General features: G+C 39.2%; 1 protein-coding gene across 1 annotated transcript in view; it reads left to right on the forward strand.

The window, feature by feature from the left end:
* fbxl17 (F-box and leucine-rich repeat protein 17) overlaps window positions 1–6,051 on the forward strand; it is a 235,021-nt gene extending 228,970 nt beyond the window's left edge. The window contains exon 11 of the mRNA XM_044110586.1: window positions 3,873–6,051. Within this exon, the coding sequence (XP_043966521.1) occupies window positions 3,873–4,010 (138 nt within the window). The 3' untranslated portion in view covers window positions 4,011–6,051. The remainder of the gene's footprint in view (window positions 1–3,872) is intronic.
* The last annotated feature ends 15,260 nt before the right edge of the window (window positions 6,052–21,311 follow it).

The raw sequence follows: 21,311 nt of genomic DNA on the forward strand, positions 1-21,311 counted from the left end.
GCAACAATACTCAAAAATCATTTCCAATGACAAAAATACGAAACTGAGACATAAATTTTAAATTTGAAGCATTTGCTCGGCCAACAACAGGATTGCTTCACACTGTTGTTCCGCCATTATTGTTCTAAAATAAATTCTCCTGGGAGACTTCAGACAGATTTTATGTGAAGTTCTTTCCTGTTATACTGCAGGGTCTGCGCTCTGCAAACTCAGAGGTGTGTGAGGGATGTCAGTATCTCGTGATTTATGAATGGGCAGATGGATCTCACAGGCAGCTTGTCTGAGGCTGTTCATTCTGATAAAATTAGTATTATTTGAAACAAAATGCACTTGGCCTATAAATAAACTTGGGCTTAAATGCATATAAACAGTAAGAGGGCTGCACACGAATAGGCAGTCCCTCCTGTATTTTGCTATTGTTTTTGTGATTTCTTTGCAATCAAAGTCATTGATTTTGTGGCACTACTGTAGCATTTTTTCCCCCTTTATTTCCCCTTTAAAATCTACATTTAAAGGGAAAAAATATTGAAAAAAGTAACAAGCAGACAAATTGGACACCCAGAATTTTTTTTATTATTTGAAGATCTTAATGAGCTCAATTTTTGTTGCTAACCAAATCAATCACAAATCAATAATCAGACTGTAACTTGACACCAGGAAAAGCAGAGGCAGGAGTATAGTAACAATAAGAAATACTGTCTACTGCAGGTGGGCATTAACAGTAACTTGAAACCCAGTTTTTGACTATATTTGGCAAAGATTTGCAATAAACCCAGAATTATGCCTTATCATAAAAAGCATGGAGATCTGCTGATTTTGTGCATGGACTTCTGTGATCACAGGATCGCAAAAAACTGGAGGGACTGGATTAAGGAAAGCATCCAGTCAAATTAAAGAATTTTGCAAATATGATAGAACTTCCAATCAATGAATGTTTATCTAAACAACATAAACTACTTACTGCTTTGAATCCCTTGCTTACATAGAGCCCACACTGTAAGTAGTCTACCAGCTGGAAAAAGATAAATTCAGTATAATCTCTTTCAACAACATGGCTTAATTGTAAAAGTTGCATGTTCCAAATGTTACCACTGAAACATCCCAATGCTGTCCTGCTGCGTTAAACAACAAACATCACCTGATACATTTCTGGCATAAAGAGCCTGAATGCTTTTATTTACATTGTTATCTAATATTTATTACAGACTAAGAAGTTCTAAATGAGTTTGATATTATAATTCTGGGACTGTTCTGCCATTTATAAGTCAGTACAAAAACTGTGGCTTGGCCCGTCAAGTGACGTAAAAGTGCCAAGCTAATTTTATACCAAACTAATGAATGAAAACACAATGAAATTTTGCATCAGTACAGGTGGATTAAAATAGTCTTAATGTACCCAGAAAAACACCTTCTGTAAGTTACTTTTAGGACAGTTCCAGAATTCCATGAAGAAAAGGACACAGAGATTTGGAACACTGCAGGCATCCTTTGATTGCAATACCAGTTTTCATGCCCTGTATGACTAAAACCTCAAGGACAAAATATAGAGGGGGTTTTTTTTTATGGTTTTTTTTCCTTTCCCTCCCATTCATATTATCTGCAGGAGCGCTCTACTTGTTGAGTTTGATCTTTTCATTGCATGAGGAGCTGTGATGATTTGTTTTATAGAACTGCCTGGCGGTTAGGATATTCATATTAGCTGGGCAAAATAATGTGAAATCTTTAAAGCAATATCCTGAAACACTGTATTATTAATGGTTCAGCTAATGGATCGCTGAACAAATCTCTGAACTTGTTGGTGGAATATTCCCATTTTGAATCTTACTCACTTACTTAATGCACCTTTTCTTGAGTTAATGTGTTATTTTACATTTAAAAGGCAATCTTGTTCCATCACTTCTGTGCCAACTCAACAGATTAGTGAAGCAGAATAGTTTTGGCTCTCACTGAGGATTTTTAGATCACAAATTCAAAACAGTTTCATGTGAGAAAATTTCCAACCGCTTGGATGTAATTAACTGTATTTTTCTGGCATCGCTACCATCTTGCTAAACTCTGTGCGGCGCTCTATGTTGACACCTGACTTTTAACTCACTGTAAAGTTTCTTGGTAATCAGGAGAAAGGCTGAAAGTGTATTGTTGCCTTTTATTTTCAGCCTGGAGTTTCCATTTTCTCTCTGTGACCCGAGAGACATTAGTGTTCTGTCTCCTCCAGAACACTTATTTCTTTGATTCATCTGGTTTCACCCCCACTTTTTTTGTTCTATCAATATTTCTAGTTACCAAGGAACTGCAGAGCATCACTGCTTGTGTTTTGCACCGAAAAAAAAATAAAAATAGACTTTGAAAATGACGAGCATTTTTTTTGCCAAAAGGGCCCAAAAACCCAAATGCTCTAATGGTCGAATCCTGTAAGAAGAGACAAAAACTTTTATCACTTGTTTGGCAGCAACAGTCGACTATATCCTTAACATTAATATAAGTCTGCATACATCATTTCCCCTGGAAAGCATCATGCTCTCGGCTGGGCGGGGGTCGGTTCTGGGTGGGTTGCAGTTAAGCCCTTCAGGTCTCCAGGGTTACTCTGTCTCTACTCTTTGTCAGCTCCTCAGACTCTCTCACTCTTGGCTCTCAGTGATGGTCTGATAGAGTGTTAGACTGGCAAAGATGTGCAAGAGAGGCTATTAGCCACTTGTCTTTCTTTTCCTCTGAGAACATGAAGGCCTCATTAGCCCAGTGAGCTCAGCTGTCCTCTGGTACTAAACCCGCCACCGCAGTCCAATTGTGTGTTCGGATAAGCATGTCCACAGACTTCACGCTCTCAAGGAACTGTCTGTTCGGTATATTAGTCGAGAATCCTGTAATTTCTGAGACCCAGGCTCATTCAGGATGTATCTACTCAGCATCTGGGACTATACAGGCAGTGCAGAAATTAGCATGTTTAAAAGAGAAAGTACACTAGTTTATATTATGGCTTTCAAAAATGTGCATTAGGTAGACCTAGAGCAAAAACTGCCTTAAATATATTAGTCATGTGTTTCACTAATTAGCACTATGAAAACAAGATTGCATAGTACGATCTGAATTTTTTTTTCTATTTTAAAGACCAAAGTCGTGAGCTCATAATGAACGTCTCACTAACGAGGAGAATAAAAAAATATATCTTTGTGGAAAAAATTTCAATTACAGTCTTTTGCAGGGACGCAGAAAAAAAACTGCTGAAGGGAGAAGAGAGTCAGTTTGTTGCTTCTGATTGAAACTGTCCATTCAAAAGTTTTCAGTTCTTTCCTTCGACTTCAGTGCCAGGCCTATTTCTGCCATCAGATCTTGGAAGATTCAGCCTCTGAGCTCGTCCAAATTTTAGCTTAAAAGCAGGGAACTGATGAGCTGCTCAGCATTTAAGAACAAACAAATATAAAAATGTAGAAGATTACAGTCCTATGCCATCGTAATTTAAAACAGTGCCCTGGTAGGCTACTTGTTAGTCACAGTTTTTTTGCCTTCTGACTCCATAAATATGTGAATGACAACAGCTTTTTAGGGAACTGAGCTATAATAAGATACAGTATTCATGAACACAGAGGCTAACAGAAAAGTTAGTGGATAAACAATAAACTGACAGTGGAATGCAAATACCGTTCAATGATTTGTCATCCATCAACATTTAGCAAATTTAGCTGATTTTAATAATAATTTTTATTCAACTAAATAAAAAATCTTGTTGAAATCTGCAATAGGCAACAGAGCAGCTTAATTATATAAAGTTAAAACTAATGTATGTATGTTTAATGTGTGTTGACTGCAATTTGAACTCGTTTCCGTGACCACGCACGACACTGTTGGTGATGCAACATGTTATTTACGTTTCACAGGTGAACGAGGAGACGGTGGAGAGGCTGGTGGTTCAATACCCTCACATCGTTTTCAGCACAGTGATGCAGGACTGCAAGAGAACCCTAGAGAGAGCTTATCAAATGGGTTGGAGCCCCAACACGTCGAACTCTTCGTAGCTGCCGCTGCATCGCAGGCATGCATGCACATAAACACACAGCTTCACATACATACAAGCACAAGTCAGTGCGGCTCAGACAGGCTTCTCATTCACCCTTCAGTCATGCATGTCAACATGTAGCGACAGAAAAGAAATCAGTCCATCATAAACATTTAAGGTAAAGTTCTGTTAGTTTGTTCTACAAACAATGACTAAGACTTCATGCATTAACTACATTTAGTTTGTTGTCTGAAACAATTTTTTCACAAACATAATTTTTTGTTTTCCTGCTACAGGTTAATACAACATATTTTGTTAGATTATTATTTTTTTTTGCATCATCTTGATTGTAGAGTAGATGTAAGGGTGCAAGCTTTTTGAATAGTTTTGAAAATATATCTATAATTGAACAAAATGAAGTACTTTTACCTACCAGATATTTAGCCATAGTTAGACCAGAGTCATTTTATTTGAAGATAAAATAGAAAAAAGGTTTGCTTCCTCTGATGGAGCCACTCTTGTCGAGGTATTTTCCATGTCAGCCCGTCATGATGTTTGCTTTCCTCCAAACTGCTCTGCTGAGCTGTCTGAGGAGGAACCAGAACACATGGAGGAAATATATTTGTCTTTGACCACTTAGGTCAACCTGAACTGCCATGGCTCCAGACTGCACTTGAGGCATTTGTAAGGAAATTGTCAGAGGGGATTTTTTCTCTCTCCATTTGGACGATAGTTTACTTCTCTTTGGACATTGGCGCAGTAGTGCACGTTTTGTGGATTTGTTGGGACCATTGACGAGCCTCCGGTGTCAGAGACAGAAGATTTAATGAAAGACTCGGCACAGAAACAGTTACTTTCAAGCCAAGAGAATGCCGTTGTGTGTCGTTTTAGCGTGCATGTTTCTGTTTTTCATCTTTGTTTCAAAGTACTAGTGGTGTGAAGACGAAACTGAGAGATCCATGTGACTTTGGGCTCCATGCTGCATTATCTGCAGTGCAAATATTAATAATAACTGAGCGTCACATCATCATTTTTGGTATGAAATTTAACTTTGCTTGAAATAGAGATTGCCTTTTTTCATACAAAAAAAAATTCCCAAACCTTTTGGGTCCTTTTATTAGAATATAACATGCAGAAAAAGTTAAAACTGTTGTTCAGATGAACAACCTGAAATTCACTTTACTGAAGTGTTTCCTTACTGTGAGTTGGTATGAAAGCGTATTTGATCTCATATAAACTAAATGAGATTTATTTAGCCTACTATTAGTTTTTATTGTATCCTTGTTAGCATTAGCTCTGTAATGCTGTGAGCAATTTCCATTTATTTAGCTAAATGCGTCGTAACCTTGTCTGTTTGCACAGCACAAGTAGATCGGGAATCCTTGAACACAAGTTTATGAGAATCGTATTGTGTGATTTATGTTAGCTTTTTAAAGGCCTGATCCCCGGGTTTCTATAATTCACAAGACTTACAGTTACAAGCTTTAGGACTGCAAACAATTATGCAAAGAAGGACAAGGGGTGAGTATGGACTGGTGGAAAGACTAGAAAGGGATTTATCCTCACATCTCAATCATAAGTTGAGAGTCCAACAGTTTACTAAACCTTAGTAGAGCAAATTATAACAAACCAGTGGAAAGTCACTGAATGAGAATTGAGCACACATTTCTGTCATTCAATAGAAACTCGGTGCTGCACAGTTTAAAAATAAAAGAAGCAGGGTATTTTTGTAAGGTGTGAACCAACTCTGGACTCCAAACTCCATCCCACAGGGAGCACACCTTAATGAGCTGGAAGTTTGAGTTGAAGCGTAAACTTTGCTGGTGCATACAGATTACAGACAGTTAAGAACAGACTCATTTTAACCTTGTTTGGATTTATTGACTTTACCCAAAGGAAGACTTGTCCTTTGGCTGTATTTTTGATCTTTTTATTCTTTTTGTAATCCCTGTAGTCACTTCCTCCTCTGCTAGGTGTTGAAAAGATTGATTTCTGATTTGCGAAGGCAACCGTAAATGACTGGATTTACATAATGATAAATAAAAACACTACAACTTCAAGATTTCTTCTCTCCTTTTTTTTGTGTGTGTTATTGCTGGAGGACAACTTTGACAAACAAAGTAGAATGCTCTGCTGCTTCTGTTGTCATCATCTGTGATGCTTTGTTTGTTTGTTTCAACGTTTATTTAATATGACATGTAGGAGTAATATTCTCTGCTTTTACTTTTGACAAAAAAAATGCTGATAAAGATGTAAATGATGAATGGCTGTAATATAATATGTTTTCCTTCTGCAGCAAGAGTAGTTTAAAATATTAAGATGGTTATAATGTCTAGATCACTTCGTAGTTGTTATGTTGATGCTTCTACCAAGTCTACCATTTATTGATTTGTCATCAGATTTTCCTATTAGAGCATCAGATGAAAAACACACCATAGCTTTGAATATGATTTTGGAACCTAAAATGTGAACTAATGTTCAAGGTATGAACACTTTTGTAGATACTGTAAGCCAAAATACACCATAAGAACCTGCTAAATTTGGTACTATTTACCAATCAGATATACTTTCTTTTTTTCCAGATATTTGCTGCTGTTCTTTTTTTTTTTTTTCTTTTTTAGAGTTACTCTTTGATGAATTGGGTGATATGCTCCTGTAGGGTGTCAGCAGCTCAGCAGACTTGCTGTTAGTTTTTCTAATTTCTAAGCAGTTGAAATCTGAACTGAAAACTCTGGAATCTCATCAAAAGGAAGTTAAAACACAGGATGCTGGAACAAAAATATAAGTTACTAAAATGCTAACTTTCTTAAAAACTTGGGTACATTGGTACCAAAACATAGCCCAGAACTAATTGCACTTTTCAAATTATGCATCATACAAACTATGTTCAAACTTGGATTTAACAAACATTTCACCCGTGCTTCCAAGTAAAACGTAAATAGGGGCACCTGCATGTTATTTTTCTTTTATCAGAACACCATTTCTTTACGGTAAAGATGTTTTTCACAGATACTGCTGCATTTATTCCACTTTTTTTTTCAGAGCCCCCGAATCTCTATTAAGGGACACTTTGAAGGTCAGAACTATTTACGATCACAGGAGTTCCACATCTGAGACAAAGCGAGGAGACATCAGCTTGCTGCCCAGCAAGATAGCAAAGGCCTCAAAGAGCTAACAAGCTGCCACTCAATATGTCCCCATGTCTTTGGCAGTATTGTCCCTTTCAAGTGCCTGTTTTACTGTTCAACGTGTTTGTGTTGTTTCATGTCAGATGATCAAACGTGGAAGAAAGCATCAAACAGGACACAAAGTGGGTTTCTTCCACGGTGGCTCTTCACATTGTCAGCAGTTTGAGGCTCAGCTCACAGGAGCTAAGGGAGGATTTTAACTCCTAATCAAAATATACAGAAAGTGAGAAGCATGGCTACAGCAACTCTTATTGCTACTGTAATTAAAACCTTCCCCTAATGCGAAACGTGTGTGAAAGCAGAGTTTCTGACTCGTTGGTGCAGGAAGTGTTGCCAGATGGAAGTGACACCTGTTTCAGAATAGTCCTACCTTTGCCTGGTTTAGATTTATTTTAAATGTTTCTTTACACCAAACCAGTTGATGTGTTTCTTTGCCAGAACTGTTTACATTTTCTCCACTTGGTTGTGGTCAAATTAATGACTTTCTGCTTTGGACTTAAGTGTTGAAAGCAACTGATCTGCTCTGAACAACTGCTCATCTGTTTTTATTATAGAAAGGATCAACATAATTATCAAAAAATTCCTAAACCCAATCCAAAATTTGGGGTTAGGTTTATCATTTATTAACAATTTGTTAAAAATCAAAATGTGAAAAAGGGGTTTGGCATCATATGTCTCCCTGAGTCTCTTTACTTTTACAAGTAGAGACCATTAATATCTGGCCTGGTCATTTCTGAATCTCTTGCAGTCTTTCTGAATTTGGAAGGACAAGCCATTTCAATTTCTTCGCCACAAATGAGCTGATCTTTGTTCACTTCATTCTCATTTCTCTCAAGTAAATTATGCAGCTTGTTGAATTGTACTGCCACCAATTAGACAGCCCTGCAATGTGAAACTGTGCCAACAATTCTCAAGCTGATTGAGGTGGACTCGACTTGATCACACTCCTCGGACTTCATCAAGGTAGAGGTACCCTTTCAGACGATGCTTGAATGAGAGCCTGCCCTTCGGTGCAGGTCCACTGCGACACACCTACGGAGGGCCGTAATTAAACATGGTAAATAGTCATGTGTTCACTTACATGTTTAATGAGGTGCTGATAAGAATTGACACTGACCATAAAGGACATTTGTCATGTTGGACCTGGAAGGACATTAGCCCAGTCTTCCTGAGAAATTAGTATTTTTCTTCACCTAATCATAGCCGACATTGACGGATGTCCTCGACTGAAAAGGCAGAAGCTTGTTTGAACTTCTTCATAAGAATTGATGCAGTGCGTCCTGCTCATAATGAAGGCTTTCTTTTACAAACAGTCGGCCCGCTTTCCTCAAGCATTCATGTGGTGACAACAAGTTTATCATGTCAGAGCTCATTAGTAATACTTTAGAGCTAGACTTGGATGTTTGTGAGTGAAGGGAAGGCAAGTTTATTTGTTTAACACCATTTATGGACATCATAAATCAAAATCCTTTATAGGACAAATAAATGGATAGAGATAAGAGGCCGAGTACAATTAAAAAAAACAAACAAACATGACACACCACTTAAGAAACATTAAAATGCTCATTTAAGATAATAAAAAAAAGACATTAAAAATGATAATGCAAACGCTTAGGGTCCACGAGAAAGCTTCCATTAACAGCAATGTTTTTCAATCTTGATTTATCAAAGCCAAACATTTCTGCACATCCCAGGTTTTCAGGAAGTTTGTTCTACAGCTGAGGAGCATACAGTGAAAACTAAATGCTGCTTCACCTTGTTTAGGTTTGGTTCTTAAAAAACGGACTGAGCTGCTATTAAAATCTGTAGGCTTCACATACTTCACCAGCAATTCCACAATGCATTTGGGCTCGAGAGCATTGAACAATTTTTGATATTGTAATCCATTATACTGGAATGCTTCAGAGAGCTGGTCACAATATTGTGATTGAGCTGCAGTTACCTTATTGATTTTTACATGGAACTGAATGGACACCAAATATAATGTTCTAGCAGGCCCGTCGGAAGCATCTGAAGAGGGCTAACATGCAACTCAACAATTCTCTCTCCTTTTCAAATGTCTGCTCATCGGCACCTTCACTGCCTGTTTTCCGTCTGTACTCTGCACTCACACGGTATATCTCTGTTACGTCACATGAAAGCAACCTGTTACTATATAGCATAACATCTCCAAAGACAATAAACATACTGAGGGGCATACACTTGGGTATGAAATTCCATCCATTCACTACTCTGAGTCGCTTCTGGATGACTGAGCTTCTCACCCTATCTCTAAGGGAGAGCCCAGAAACCCTACGGAGAAAACCCATTTCAGCCGCTTGTATCTCCGATCTCATTCTTTTGGTCATGACCCAAAGCTCATGACCATAGATGAGGGTAGGAAAGTAGATCGGCCGGTAAATCGAGAGCTTTGCTTTTTGACTCAGCTCTCTCTTCACCACGACAGACCGGTACAGCGCCCGCTTCACGCCAGACGCTGCGCCAATCCACCTGTCGATCTCCCGCTCCCTTCTTCCCTCATTCATGAACAAGATCCCGAGATACTTGAACTCCGGTGACAAAGGGCAGCCCTGGCGGAGTCCAACTCTCATTGGAAACGAGCCCGACTTACTGCCGGCAATGTAGACCAGACTCTGACACCGGTCGTACAGGGACCTGACAGCCCGTATCAAAGGGCCCGGTACCCCATACGTCCGGAGAATCCCCCACAGGGCTCCCCAAGGGACACTGTCGAACGCCTTCTCCAAGTCCACAAAACACATGTAGACCGGTTGGGCAAACTCCCATGCACCCTCCAGGACCCTGCTGAGGGTGTAGAGCTGGTCCACTGTGTCCAGTGGTATGAAATTAAAGAGGGTAAAATTATGTAAAGATACTTGGGTATAAAATGGGATGCGAGTTACAGTATAATGATACTTCTCACAAAAATGTGAAAGTCTTGTATGTTGCTTAGTAGGTTTTCCACCATTAAAGATTCTGTACTGCAGATTTTCCATACATTTAGGCTAGACACTTTTTGTCTTCCATTTACCCACTTTCCTCCTACTAAGCCCTATACTACATAATCAGCTGTCATGGCAAGTCAGGTATAATGACTGGACACAAATTAGTTACATAAAAAGCAACCAAAGAAAACAAGAGACCATTTTAAAAGGTTACAAGAAGCTGATTAAATATTAAAACATTTTCACAGTACTGTGTCTGCCTTGTGGTTAAATGGTGTCAGGTCATCTATGGTAAAGCTTCTCATCATTTTGCACTGAATCCACATTCTCCTCACATCACCCCTGCCCTCTACAAATCCACATTCTTCCCTTCCCCCTGGAAATTATGTCAATCATATGTCTGCATCTAGCCTGACAGTTCCTTGAGCTTCAAAATTTATCAGCATATAAAAGTAAAATAAATAAATAAATCATCTCTGTCCATCATCATATAGTTTTCTCACCTCCCTCCCAGTGGAACGAGATGGTATTTTTCCACCTCCAGCTACCTGCTCTGTCTGTTGAATGTTATTTATTCTACAGTTGAGGGAAATAGAATATTGTTGAATAGTGAAGATGGTAATGGGTTGACTTTGTAACTGACACTGGCTTTGAGCTGTAGGTCTGAGCTCAGTGTTGGTATTCATTACTCCAGAGGAGCCTGTGCAGCTCAGGCCCAAAGGAGACCCACTGAGACCACCAGAGGAAAGTGCTTAAATTACACTGGCCCTTTTTTCTTGTTTTGGACCGTTAAAGCTAGTTAGAGGAGGACACATTTTTCCTCCCAGTCACTAAATCTGGAAATTGAATGTGAATATGATAGACCCCAGCAGTCTTCAGCTTGATGTATGAAGATTTATGAGATTGAATCCACCTTTAATGGTTTTCCTCCTACTTGGGGCTGCAGCTAAACTGCCTTCCGTCTTTAGTCCTTATGGAGAGATAAAAAAAAAAAGTAATGAGAGTTGCTAATCCACAAAGTTTTGACACTGTCCCAATTGGCTTCTTCTCTTGCAGCCTAGGGAGAATATCTACCAATGACAAAAAATGAGGTGCGTCTGCAAGGATAATGAAGTCGGAGTGATTCCCTGTGTTCCACAGCTCCATGTAGATGTTGTCTCTCTGTCTTTCAAGCTCCAGTTAATTGCGGCGTTTAGGCAGAGCCCAGTTTAGCTTCTAAACGGCAAAGGTTAATTAGCAACAGAAGGATCTCCACGCAAGATATGTTGACATTTACATTTCTTCCCTGGCTAAAACAAGAAAGAGCCACCCATTCGCTGGCACCGGCGACGGGACGGGGGAGAAAAATGATTCGTCCACAAACATCCTCATTTCTATGCAAGCCTTGGCGTTGATATGCAGATTTGGCAGTTGGATGACATTTAAAAGTAGTTAATTGTGCAAATCTTTGTTTTAGACTGGAAAGGTCGTGGATGGTGAGAGTCTTTCATCATGAGCTAACCCCCCACTCTCCCTCAGCACAGCTGCAGATTAGGCAGCGGGGAGGGGAGAGTTGTTGGTTTCTCCGTTGACCGTCTTATAGTTGCCCACCGCTTTTCAAGGTGGTTCATGAATATTTATATGCACAAACTGTTTGGGAAAATGAAAATTAATCTCCAGCTCAATGGGAGATGACTCGACTATCTGTTTTAACAGAGGAAAAAAAAGGTTTCGGGTTTTTTTTCTTATCTCAGCGTTCAGGATGAGCGTGCAGCATTTTATTTTCTTCATATTCCTAAATGTCTGTATATCAAATTACCCATGTTTCTTCTTGATTTGGATTTTTTGTTGTTGTTATTGCATTCTGTTCCTTCTCAGCAGAACATATCAATTTAGAAATGTCTCTGTTCAGATTTGTTTTGTTATGCGGCAGTACCTTTGTTATTTCAATTTTTTGGTATACATTTGCAGGGTGGAAAAGGCAATCTTTCTCTCTGGAAGTAATACAATAACGTTAAATAGCTTTATTGCTTGTAATATTTAGTCCATATTTCAGATATTACCTTCTAACAGGCAACAGTGGCAAGAAAGCACAATGAATTGAGGATACAGCAGCTGCACAGATTGGAAATTTTACACCTGGTTTCACCTGAATAGCACAAATGGATACATAATTGCTCCATTTCATCACTTCCCTTCGCTCAATGACTTTAAAGGGAGCTCTATGAGAGAACGAGGTAAGGATAAATATATCCTATTGGGGACTCGAACAAAAGCTCAAATCTGATCATGCTCATTTCTGTTTGCCTTTCACCTAAAAAAAACCCCTCCTTTTGATTTATTTAACCACCATTTAGGCTTTCTCTGGGGATACACAGATCTTATTTGCTTACTGAAATAAGTCTGTGCATATTTCATCAATACCTGATTTGCCATGTGTGTTTTTCCTAATTTTTTTTTCTCCTTGAAGCACAATTTCATATCCTCCCTGGGGCAGATTCATCACTTAAAACAGCCCGGTCTTATTCTCAAGCAGATGGCTAGCGTCAGATCTGACCAGAATCCAGGTCTCCCAGCCAACTGCTCTGACATGTCAGATATGCTGGTATGCCTTGTCACTCCCCACTCCTCCACTGCAACAAAGGTTGAACCGACTCCCCCTCTTGAGCATCAGGCCCAAGTGGCTTGCAAAGATGTGAGGCGTGACGGAGCCCCAGTCTGGAGGCCAAGAGTTCACCCCCCCAGCCCTCCTTTTAGAGCGGCCCCACTCCCCTCACAGCCAACCCCATACTTCTCCTCATCCTCCTGAATCTGAGTGACCATATAATCCTTCTTCAATTCCATCTCTCAACGCTCAAACCCTCCAATCAACACCCTCTGCTGCTCCCTCTACAGCAGTGGCTCTTAAAGATTTTGGAGCAAGAAACCTCCCCAATAAATAAGATAAGATAAGATTTATTTGTCATTGTCATCAACAGATTACAACGAGATTGAGACCTTTGAGTCGGAGAGCACAAAGCCGCTGCGTCTACGTGCGCCGCCATCTTGAAAATAATAAAGTTTTTAAAGCACCAGTTTGCTCAATGATATTAAATACCACAATGTGGCCTTGTGGTATTTAATTTGGTAGGTTCTGTTCAGTCTTAAGCCATAAGACACAATAAAGATGATGTTGAGTTTAGCATTGGAAATACTTTTTATCTTGTTACCACTATCTCTTTTTCTGAGTGCCTTGAATTCTGCCTTATACACAATTTAAAAATATTAAGGGCTACACAAACATCTCTTGCTGTTGTTGCCTGGTCCCATGAGACAGTTTTATCTGCCAACTCTATTAACACAAAAGGGCAACAAGTCATGCAGTACTAGCTTTTGCCTAAAATAAGAGCATAATCTAATTTTAGCCCAAACCCACAGGCCACATTAACTCACATGCATAAAGCCACAGAATCATTTTTAGCGAGAAAAACATTTTAATATTGCATACACTCCTGCTGTACACATATTACTCTTCAGTTCCCAGCTAATTTTTTCACAAACTCATACTTACCACAGCTTTGCCTCCATCAAACCTCTCAGACCTCCTATCAGTACCCAACACTTGTGCTTTTTAGGGGTGTGTGTTTCATGCCTGGTTGGCTGGACAGACACTGGGTCATTTCCCAAGGTGAGAACCACAGGCTGGGCAGAAACCCAGTGGTGTGGAGTGATGTCAGGGCACCGTCTGGGATTTGTGTTATTGTGCATATGTGCCGTCACTACATACGCTGTATGTGGGTGTGATATAGCTTGAACTCCTTTCAAAAAGGCCAGCTGTACAAATGCAGCGCTGAATGAGAGAGGTGTTGAATTAACAAGCCATACGAGGCGCCCTACTCTCCTGCTCTGCTCTATACGCTGACCCGGCAATAATGAGGTAGATCCACATTACAATGCTTCTTTATGGGTTATGCTCTGAAAATTACTAGACCATCGGGGGCTAGTGTGGTGGCGTGGGGAAAACCTGATGAAATGACAGTGCACTTGGCCAGCTGAGAGTAATGTGAAGTTTGTGTTTGGAAATAAACTGGAATGAGGTGTGCTTCCACAGGATGTGGGTCGGGGCCACGTTCTTTTCTGTGCTCTTTTGACCGCGACTGGGGATCTTTATCAAGCCAGAATGACAGTGCGTCCTCAACGTGACCAGAAAAATAATCGCCTTTTTCTAAATGTTTCACTTTTATTTACTCAGGCGGGATTGGTCAAGCATACGGGCTGCTTCTCAGAAAGGCCTCACTCTGCCCCCTTTCACTTCCACACATTTACACCTCAGAGGGCCAACGTTTCCCCTGCGTGGCTCACTGAGCTTTTCCTCCTGACCAGCCGGGTGTTAACTGCCTTGCTCCAAGTCACTTCCACAAAAGTTACTAGGGGAATATTCAGAAGGGATTTTTATGCTTTGTGGTGGTATTTCTAACTTGTGAAATTTTTTTGGGGGGGAGATTTTTTATTTAATTTTAGGCTGCTTCAGACTTTTTGACGAATATTTAACATTCTAGCGTTTAAGTATTTTTTGGTAAGCAGCAAAGACCTTTGGAATTTCAAACCTCTCAGTAACAGGTTAATTCTAAAGAATTCTGCTATCCATCATCCATTCATTTTCCGTACACTCTTGTCTCTAGCAGGGTCCAGAGGGTGCTGGTGCTTATCTCCAGTGAGACATTTCGGACAAGAGGCGGGATACACCCTGGACAGGTCGCCTGTCCATCACAGAAATTCTGTTATATTGAAGTTAAATGAATAAAATTAAATAACATGTGTAACTATGATACATTTTAAACATCTTGACTATGTTAAGATTTTACTTATAAAGTCAACAATTCAATTTAGGTTGAGCACTTCTATGACTCACAGGGAAGCAGGAAAAGCTCTGCTTTCTGACATCAAAATATGTGACGTTCCTCTGATTTCCAGTCCAATCAGGGACCTTCCGGCACCAAGCACTGTTGAATAAATTTGTTTGCTGTAATCTTTGTCTTTTTTGACAGTTAATATAAAGGAAAAGAAATATGTTAGAATATGGGTCTGTTATTTTTAATCTGAAATATATACAGCATTTCTTTTGTTTTAGACAAAAGAAAATAAAACGGAAAATTTGGCTTCATTACTAAATAAAATTAGATCACTAAAACCTTTGCACCATGGTGGAGTGTTCAGTCTGTTCTCTTGTTAATTCATTTATGAGAAAGAACGTTGCAATTAAACACTGCTTTGAAAGTAACTCTAAATGACTCTTTTTCAGAGATTTATGCACTTTTTCATTTGTCACATTTCAAGTGTAGCGTGTGTGAAATATTTGCTCTTTTCTGTAAGGAAGTTGTCATTTTAGATTAAATATAATTTAAAAGCAAGGTGCCAATCATCTTCCTGCAGTTTTTTGTCTTTGAGAAAAATCAATTCACCGAGTTTCATGCTGTTGTACGAACAAATACTTGTGTTAATGATGTTCCTCCACTTTACTGATGCAGAATATCGTCTGCTTCTGAATGTACAACTATAACTACAGCTGTAACTTACTGCTCTACTATGGAAAATATATACCAGAATTATTTGCTGACATATTATTGGCAGATTTAAGAAAATAAAATAAAATTGCTGGAGAACAAAGAACTTCTTTCGCCATTATAATGAGTTAATTGTTTGTGTGTCACCACCCTGAATTTGTTCATCTACGTGATGACCAAGCACGTCTCTGAAACCCGGCTGTGTGTTTCAGTTTATTTATAGCGAGTCGTGACCTCATCACAAAATGCGACAGGATTCCTGTCGCAAAACTGAACATGTTGAACAATATGCTGGCACCAGCAACAGAGCCGTGCTGTGTGTCTATGTGTGTGTGTCTGCCAGCTTCTGCGGGTACATTTATGCATACGTGACCATCTTACAGGAGTTTAGACAGCCTGTCCAACTCCTGCCATATTAGCGCCACAAACAAAGCATAATGCCTTTATTCATGGGGAAAAAAATAAATTCTGTGGCTAAAACACTGTCATCCTGTCTCCTCCCTGTTATGTTCAGAAAACCATTTTAAGATCTTACATTTTGTACTCAGAGGAGAAAGAAAATAAAACAAAAAGTGAGAGCCAGATGGCTGAATAGATTTTTCTAGTTGTTTTGCATCCCGTTCGATTTCTATGGAAACACTTTTATGTCACTTGAAATAAATAGCTTGTATTGTCACAGTCAGGAGTTTTAAAGTCACAATTTTGAATTTCATGGCAATTTTAAGAAGTAGAACTTTAAATTAGAAATCGGGAATATTCAAAGTCTGTCAGTCATACTTAGGAATTTCAGTCATAAATGTTGACATTCAATGTAATAATCTGAACTATCATATTTATGAGATTTAGTTAGTAATTCAACATACTGTTAAATTTTAAAGTCAAAATGGTGAGTGACAACGTGACAGAAACAGGCTTCCAGAGTTTGAAGTGTGGAAGCTTCTCTTTATTTAGGAGAGACCAGCATTGTGTCAAGCTAGAGATGCCGCCTAAAACTTCAACATCCATATTAATGGAGAATATAGCATATCAAAAGAGGTGAACATCCCTTTCTCACAATTTATTGTGACAAATGAAAACCTTTAACCAGATGCTGTGACTGTGAATTTAATTAAAGCATTCTTTTGCAAAAGGCAGACTCTTCACACCCCGTCTTGGTCAACAGAGATAAGATACAGGGTCTTGGGTCAAAATGAGGTAAAGAAGAAATAAGTACTGAGGTAACAGGCTTCGGCTGAAATATAACCAGATTTATAGGCCCGAAGGTTTTGTTTGTGAGCCAACTTAATGTTTCCCTGGAATGCTTGTTCCATTCTTTCTTGATTAACAGTACCAGACTGTTTCGATAAGAGGATGAAGTTGGTTCTCTGTTAATCAAGATATCCCTCAACCCCGTTTGTATTTGTGCCTTGTCTACAATGTTTCTTGCAGCGCTGCATTTATCATGGAAAGCATAGGTGTGGCTCCAGACATGTACTCCAGATGACCAGAATTTGTGATTTATTATTAAATAAATGAAAACTTCTAATGCAATCCCTCTTAAGGGGAATAACTATTTTTGAACTCATCTGCATGCATTCGTTTGTTTACATCTCAAGTATCTTCTTTTGTGTTTATCTTCATTTTCTTTTCTTTTCCAGTCTAACTGTGAGCAACCTTTAAAAACGACTGGACCCAGCTGTCTGGTCACTGACATTTGATTCCCCCCAAAATAACTCTGATCCTCACATCTGTCCATTTCTTTCACATCCACCACAAAATTATTATCAGGTTTAATTCTTAAATTACTTAATGCATCAAGTGGTGCCCGTAACTGCAGTGGTGGTGACATTGGGGGATTTTGAGATTATCTCCAGCAATTAAATGTTATAAATCTTTGCTGAAACATTTTTATCCAAAAAAAGCCACAAAATAAAAATAATGGGTAAATTGTAACCAACATAAAAAGTCACAATCATACATTAGCTAGAAGAAGAAAGGACTGTGACTGTTTCTATTCTAATTTTTTTCCTGTTACATTGCACTGCAATGTAACTCTCTTCACAATATGCTCTCTATATTTTTATAGTTACAAGATAATAAATACTTTAGCTGTGTATGCATGTGCATAGATGAGAAGATTTAAAACTATCAATTTGTACACTACAGTAACAAGCACCTTTAAACAACAGTTGTTTAAACTGTTGTTTAAACTGTTGTTTAAAGGGTGCATTACAGATTTCTTTCAGTCCCACTATTTTTGTTAAACCTTCTTCTTTTTTTTCTTTTCTTTTTTTTAGTTGGTGCCACTGCACATTTCCTGTTCCACAAGCATGCCAAGCAGCCACAGCAGCATAATCACACACCTTGACAAGGACTCCCTTCATCAGCCTCTCTGTTCAATAACATCAATGGCCCTCATGGTCAATGTTTAATCCAGCCACTTAGATGTCTGCAGAGCCACACCTCTCCTCTGAACATAGCAGATGGATCTAATTCTCAGCCTGTCGCGCATCAGTCACTTGATTCAGATCTGTCCCACTGGTCTCACCCAGACTCCTGGCCATTACTGGTGTCCAAGGGAAAAATAGCAGACTGAGGGACAGGCTCAAAGATAGTGATTGCATCATCATACGTGTATACTCCTCATATCCCTCAGTGTTTTCAAGTAGGCTTTTACAATGCATGAGAGCAATGAAGAAACATCTGAAGTTTGATTTCCTCCTGTGTCCGTCTGCCTTTCTCTCCTCTGTGATCTCAGGAAACGCTCCGCAATCTGTTATTCTGCTCCTTTGTAGTTGTCTCTTTCTCTGCGATTCTCCCTGTAGACCTCCCTCTTGTCTGATCTGAGATCAGCAAGATTTAACATCGAGGACTGTCTCAAGTGTGTTTTTCCTCTGTTGCTCTCTTTGTGGAGAAGAATTTTTCTACACAAGATCCTCATACGTCTGTCAGTTCTTGATTTCATTGATTTTTTTTTTTTTTGAGACTCAGAAGACTCAAAGACTACTATTTGGGGCAGTCTTTTCTTTCTCCCTGTGAGTCGGAAAAACAGTGGACAGCATTTTTTGTGGTTACTTCACACACATTACAAGTGGTTTAAATACCTGTGGCTCTGTCCTTGCTAACTTGCAATTTTTACATTCCAATCCTTTTTTCTGAGATTATCAAGCATTGCCACTCCTGGAGTCATTTTCAGATTTTGTTCATAAACTTCAATGGACTTTATTGGAAATATTTAAGTGTTACATCAACACCAATAATTATGGAAAGAGAAAGGTTTCTGTTTTTTTCACTAGTAAAAATCTGATTTCTTTTATTTTTTGCATTTGTGTTCAGCTCTTTTTTCTGTGCCATGTATGCATTCACCATCCAAAAAGGTTCACTTGTCTGCAATTTGATTTCACTATAAAGTCAAAGTACTTTGATGTCAGTTCATCATTTACACTAGACACACAAGGATTCAAAATTACATTCATTGGTAAAACAAAAAAATGTAAATGTAATCAGAAGGGCGAAGGCTGCTGCATGTGCACACGCTGCCAGTACTAAATACCAGGTTTAGTTATTTAAACTTTTAATATGTGAGTACATCTCACAAATTATGCCTTTGTGAAAGGCAGAAGAGGTTTGTAGTTTCCCTCAAGCCAGACGGGACACAGCAAGCATGCAGCAATGGAGCTTTGAACAGACGAGACCAAAAGCATCACTCTTTCAAACCATACCTGTCTGACACAAACCCCCATCACTCTCATCCCTCCCTGACCACCATCTCAGATCCATAAGGTAATAAACACAACAACCAGCCTGACCTCTGTAACACAAAGACCCAAAGAGGACACAGCTCTGTCTGATATGACAAGAATCTCTTTTCTCCCCCCTCCTTCTCTTTTACAAGCTAGATTGATGTGGGGAGAGGTGTATTGACTTTGAACGCCGTATACAGAAACATCACAGGCTTTGTGCTCAAAGCTGTCCAAGGTAAAAAGCAAATCAATACTTTTCATATTCCACCGTGTAGTGAAGTGTTATCGACCACGACCTCAACATAACCACACTGACTCTCAACCAACACGCCATGTCATCCCAAAACATGCCGTTGTAATCAGACAAAGACACCAGTATTTCTCACAAGATGTTTTTTTTTTTTTCTTTTTTTCTGAACTCCCTTCCACCTCGGTTCTTCATTTGGCTCTTCCTTGCCCTGTACTCTTCTCTGTTCTTGTTGGGGGGTTTTTCCCCCTGTGGGATGGTACATCTGAAAAGTGGTCTAAAGAGTGGCTGTCAGAACCAAAGTGACATAGAGAGGTAGAGACATCCATCAGAGTACTTTTGTTGTGACAAGACTGCGTGCTACTCATGAGAAAGTGTGAGTTGTAAAGCGGGGGCTCATGCTGTTCTTTGCTGGTGGCAAAAAAAAAAAAATAATAAAAAATCTTTTAAAAGGACCTGGTGTATGTCTACATCATTGTTCACACTACATAGATTCTCATTCATATTCAAAAAACACTCATCTAGAAACACATTCACTTCCAAACACCCACCAGTAAATTGCAGGCAATTTTTGGATCCCTCTTTGCTGCCCTTCACGATGTAATCCAGAAACAGTTGGAGCTCTATGTATTGATGATAAGCCTGGGGCCCAATCACATTCATTCCACTTAATGTGATCTCACACATCCTGCTGATGCTGGCCAAGACCCCCACTGTCAGCCTGATGTGACCCGCAACTCTGCTGCGGTTCTCTTTACCTGTGAAGGACTCTGGGCTGTCATTGGAGGCAATAGCAGGTCGTGATCATCATCACGCTCATCACTAGGACCACCATCAGTCTCGCTATCCCCACACTCATCTGTACCATCACCATCATCTTATAGAGTGAACAGTGGGTATCTTTGGTCTGAATGAGGGTTTGAAATGTGAAACAGGAGGGTTTCCTTACGTGCGGCTGTAACCTGCAGGGTTCAGATTCTCACTATATACAATAACCCAGAAGCTTACTTTGTTCTTTCAGAATAGGCTAATTCTGGGGGTTTGAAACATAATGTATGGAAAATGCATGTAAAAATTACACAAATTTCAAGTCAAGGTCAGAGTTGCTGTAGCTGTATTACAGCTGCATGATCATAAAGCTGCTTTCAGGGTTTTGCCCCAGTCACACTATCACATATCTTCAATAGCATAGAATTACTCAATGCTATGGAATCATAAAAATCTTACATTATTCTACTAGACAGATGAAACATACAGAATTTGATTATCAGCTGAGTGAGGAAAAACGTTTTTGGACGTACCTGGTACATGTATTAAGTACGACTTCATATGACATTATTTTATTCAGATGCTTCACTCACCTCAGTATAGTGAAAGTCAAACTGCTGTCTGATTAATGTATCTAATAATTATCCACTTACATTCACAACACATTTAATTCCCTCATAATCTCTTTAACCTTAAAGTTATAGTGAGGTAGGACTTTGGACTGGTCAAAGACATGGCATGCTGTAAAAGCACAGTGAGGTCTGTGGATTTAAAGTGACAAAATTTGAAGAAGTATATAGGGCTTGGATACCTTTGCAAATTGCTGTGCAACCATAAAACATCTAAGTCACAGTATGCATGACATCTCATTCAAAGCATGAAAAATGTAGAGGTCGCATAAAAGTTGGAAAACCAAAATCTGTAAGCA

This window comes from Gambusia affinis, linkage group LG03, assembly GCF_019740435.1.
Source record: "Gambusia affinis linkage group LG03, SWU_Gaff_1.0, whole genome shotgun sequence".
NCBI lineage: Eukaryota > Metazoa > Chordata > Actinopteri > Cyprinodontiformes > Poeciliidae > Gambusia > Gambusia affinis.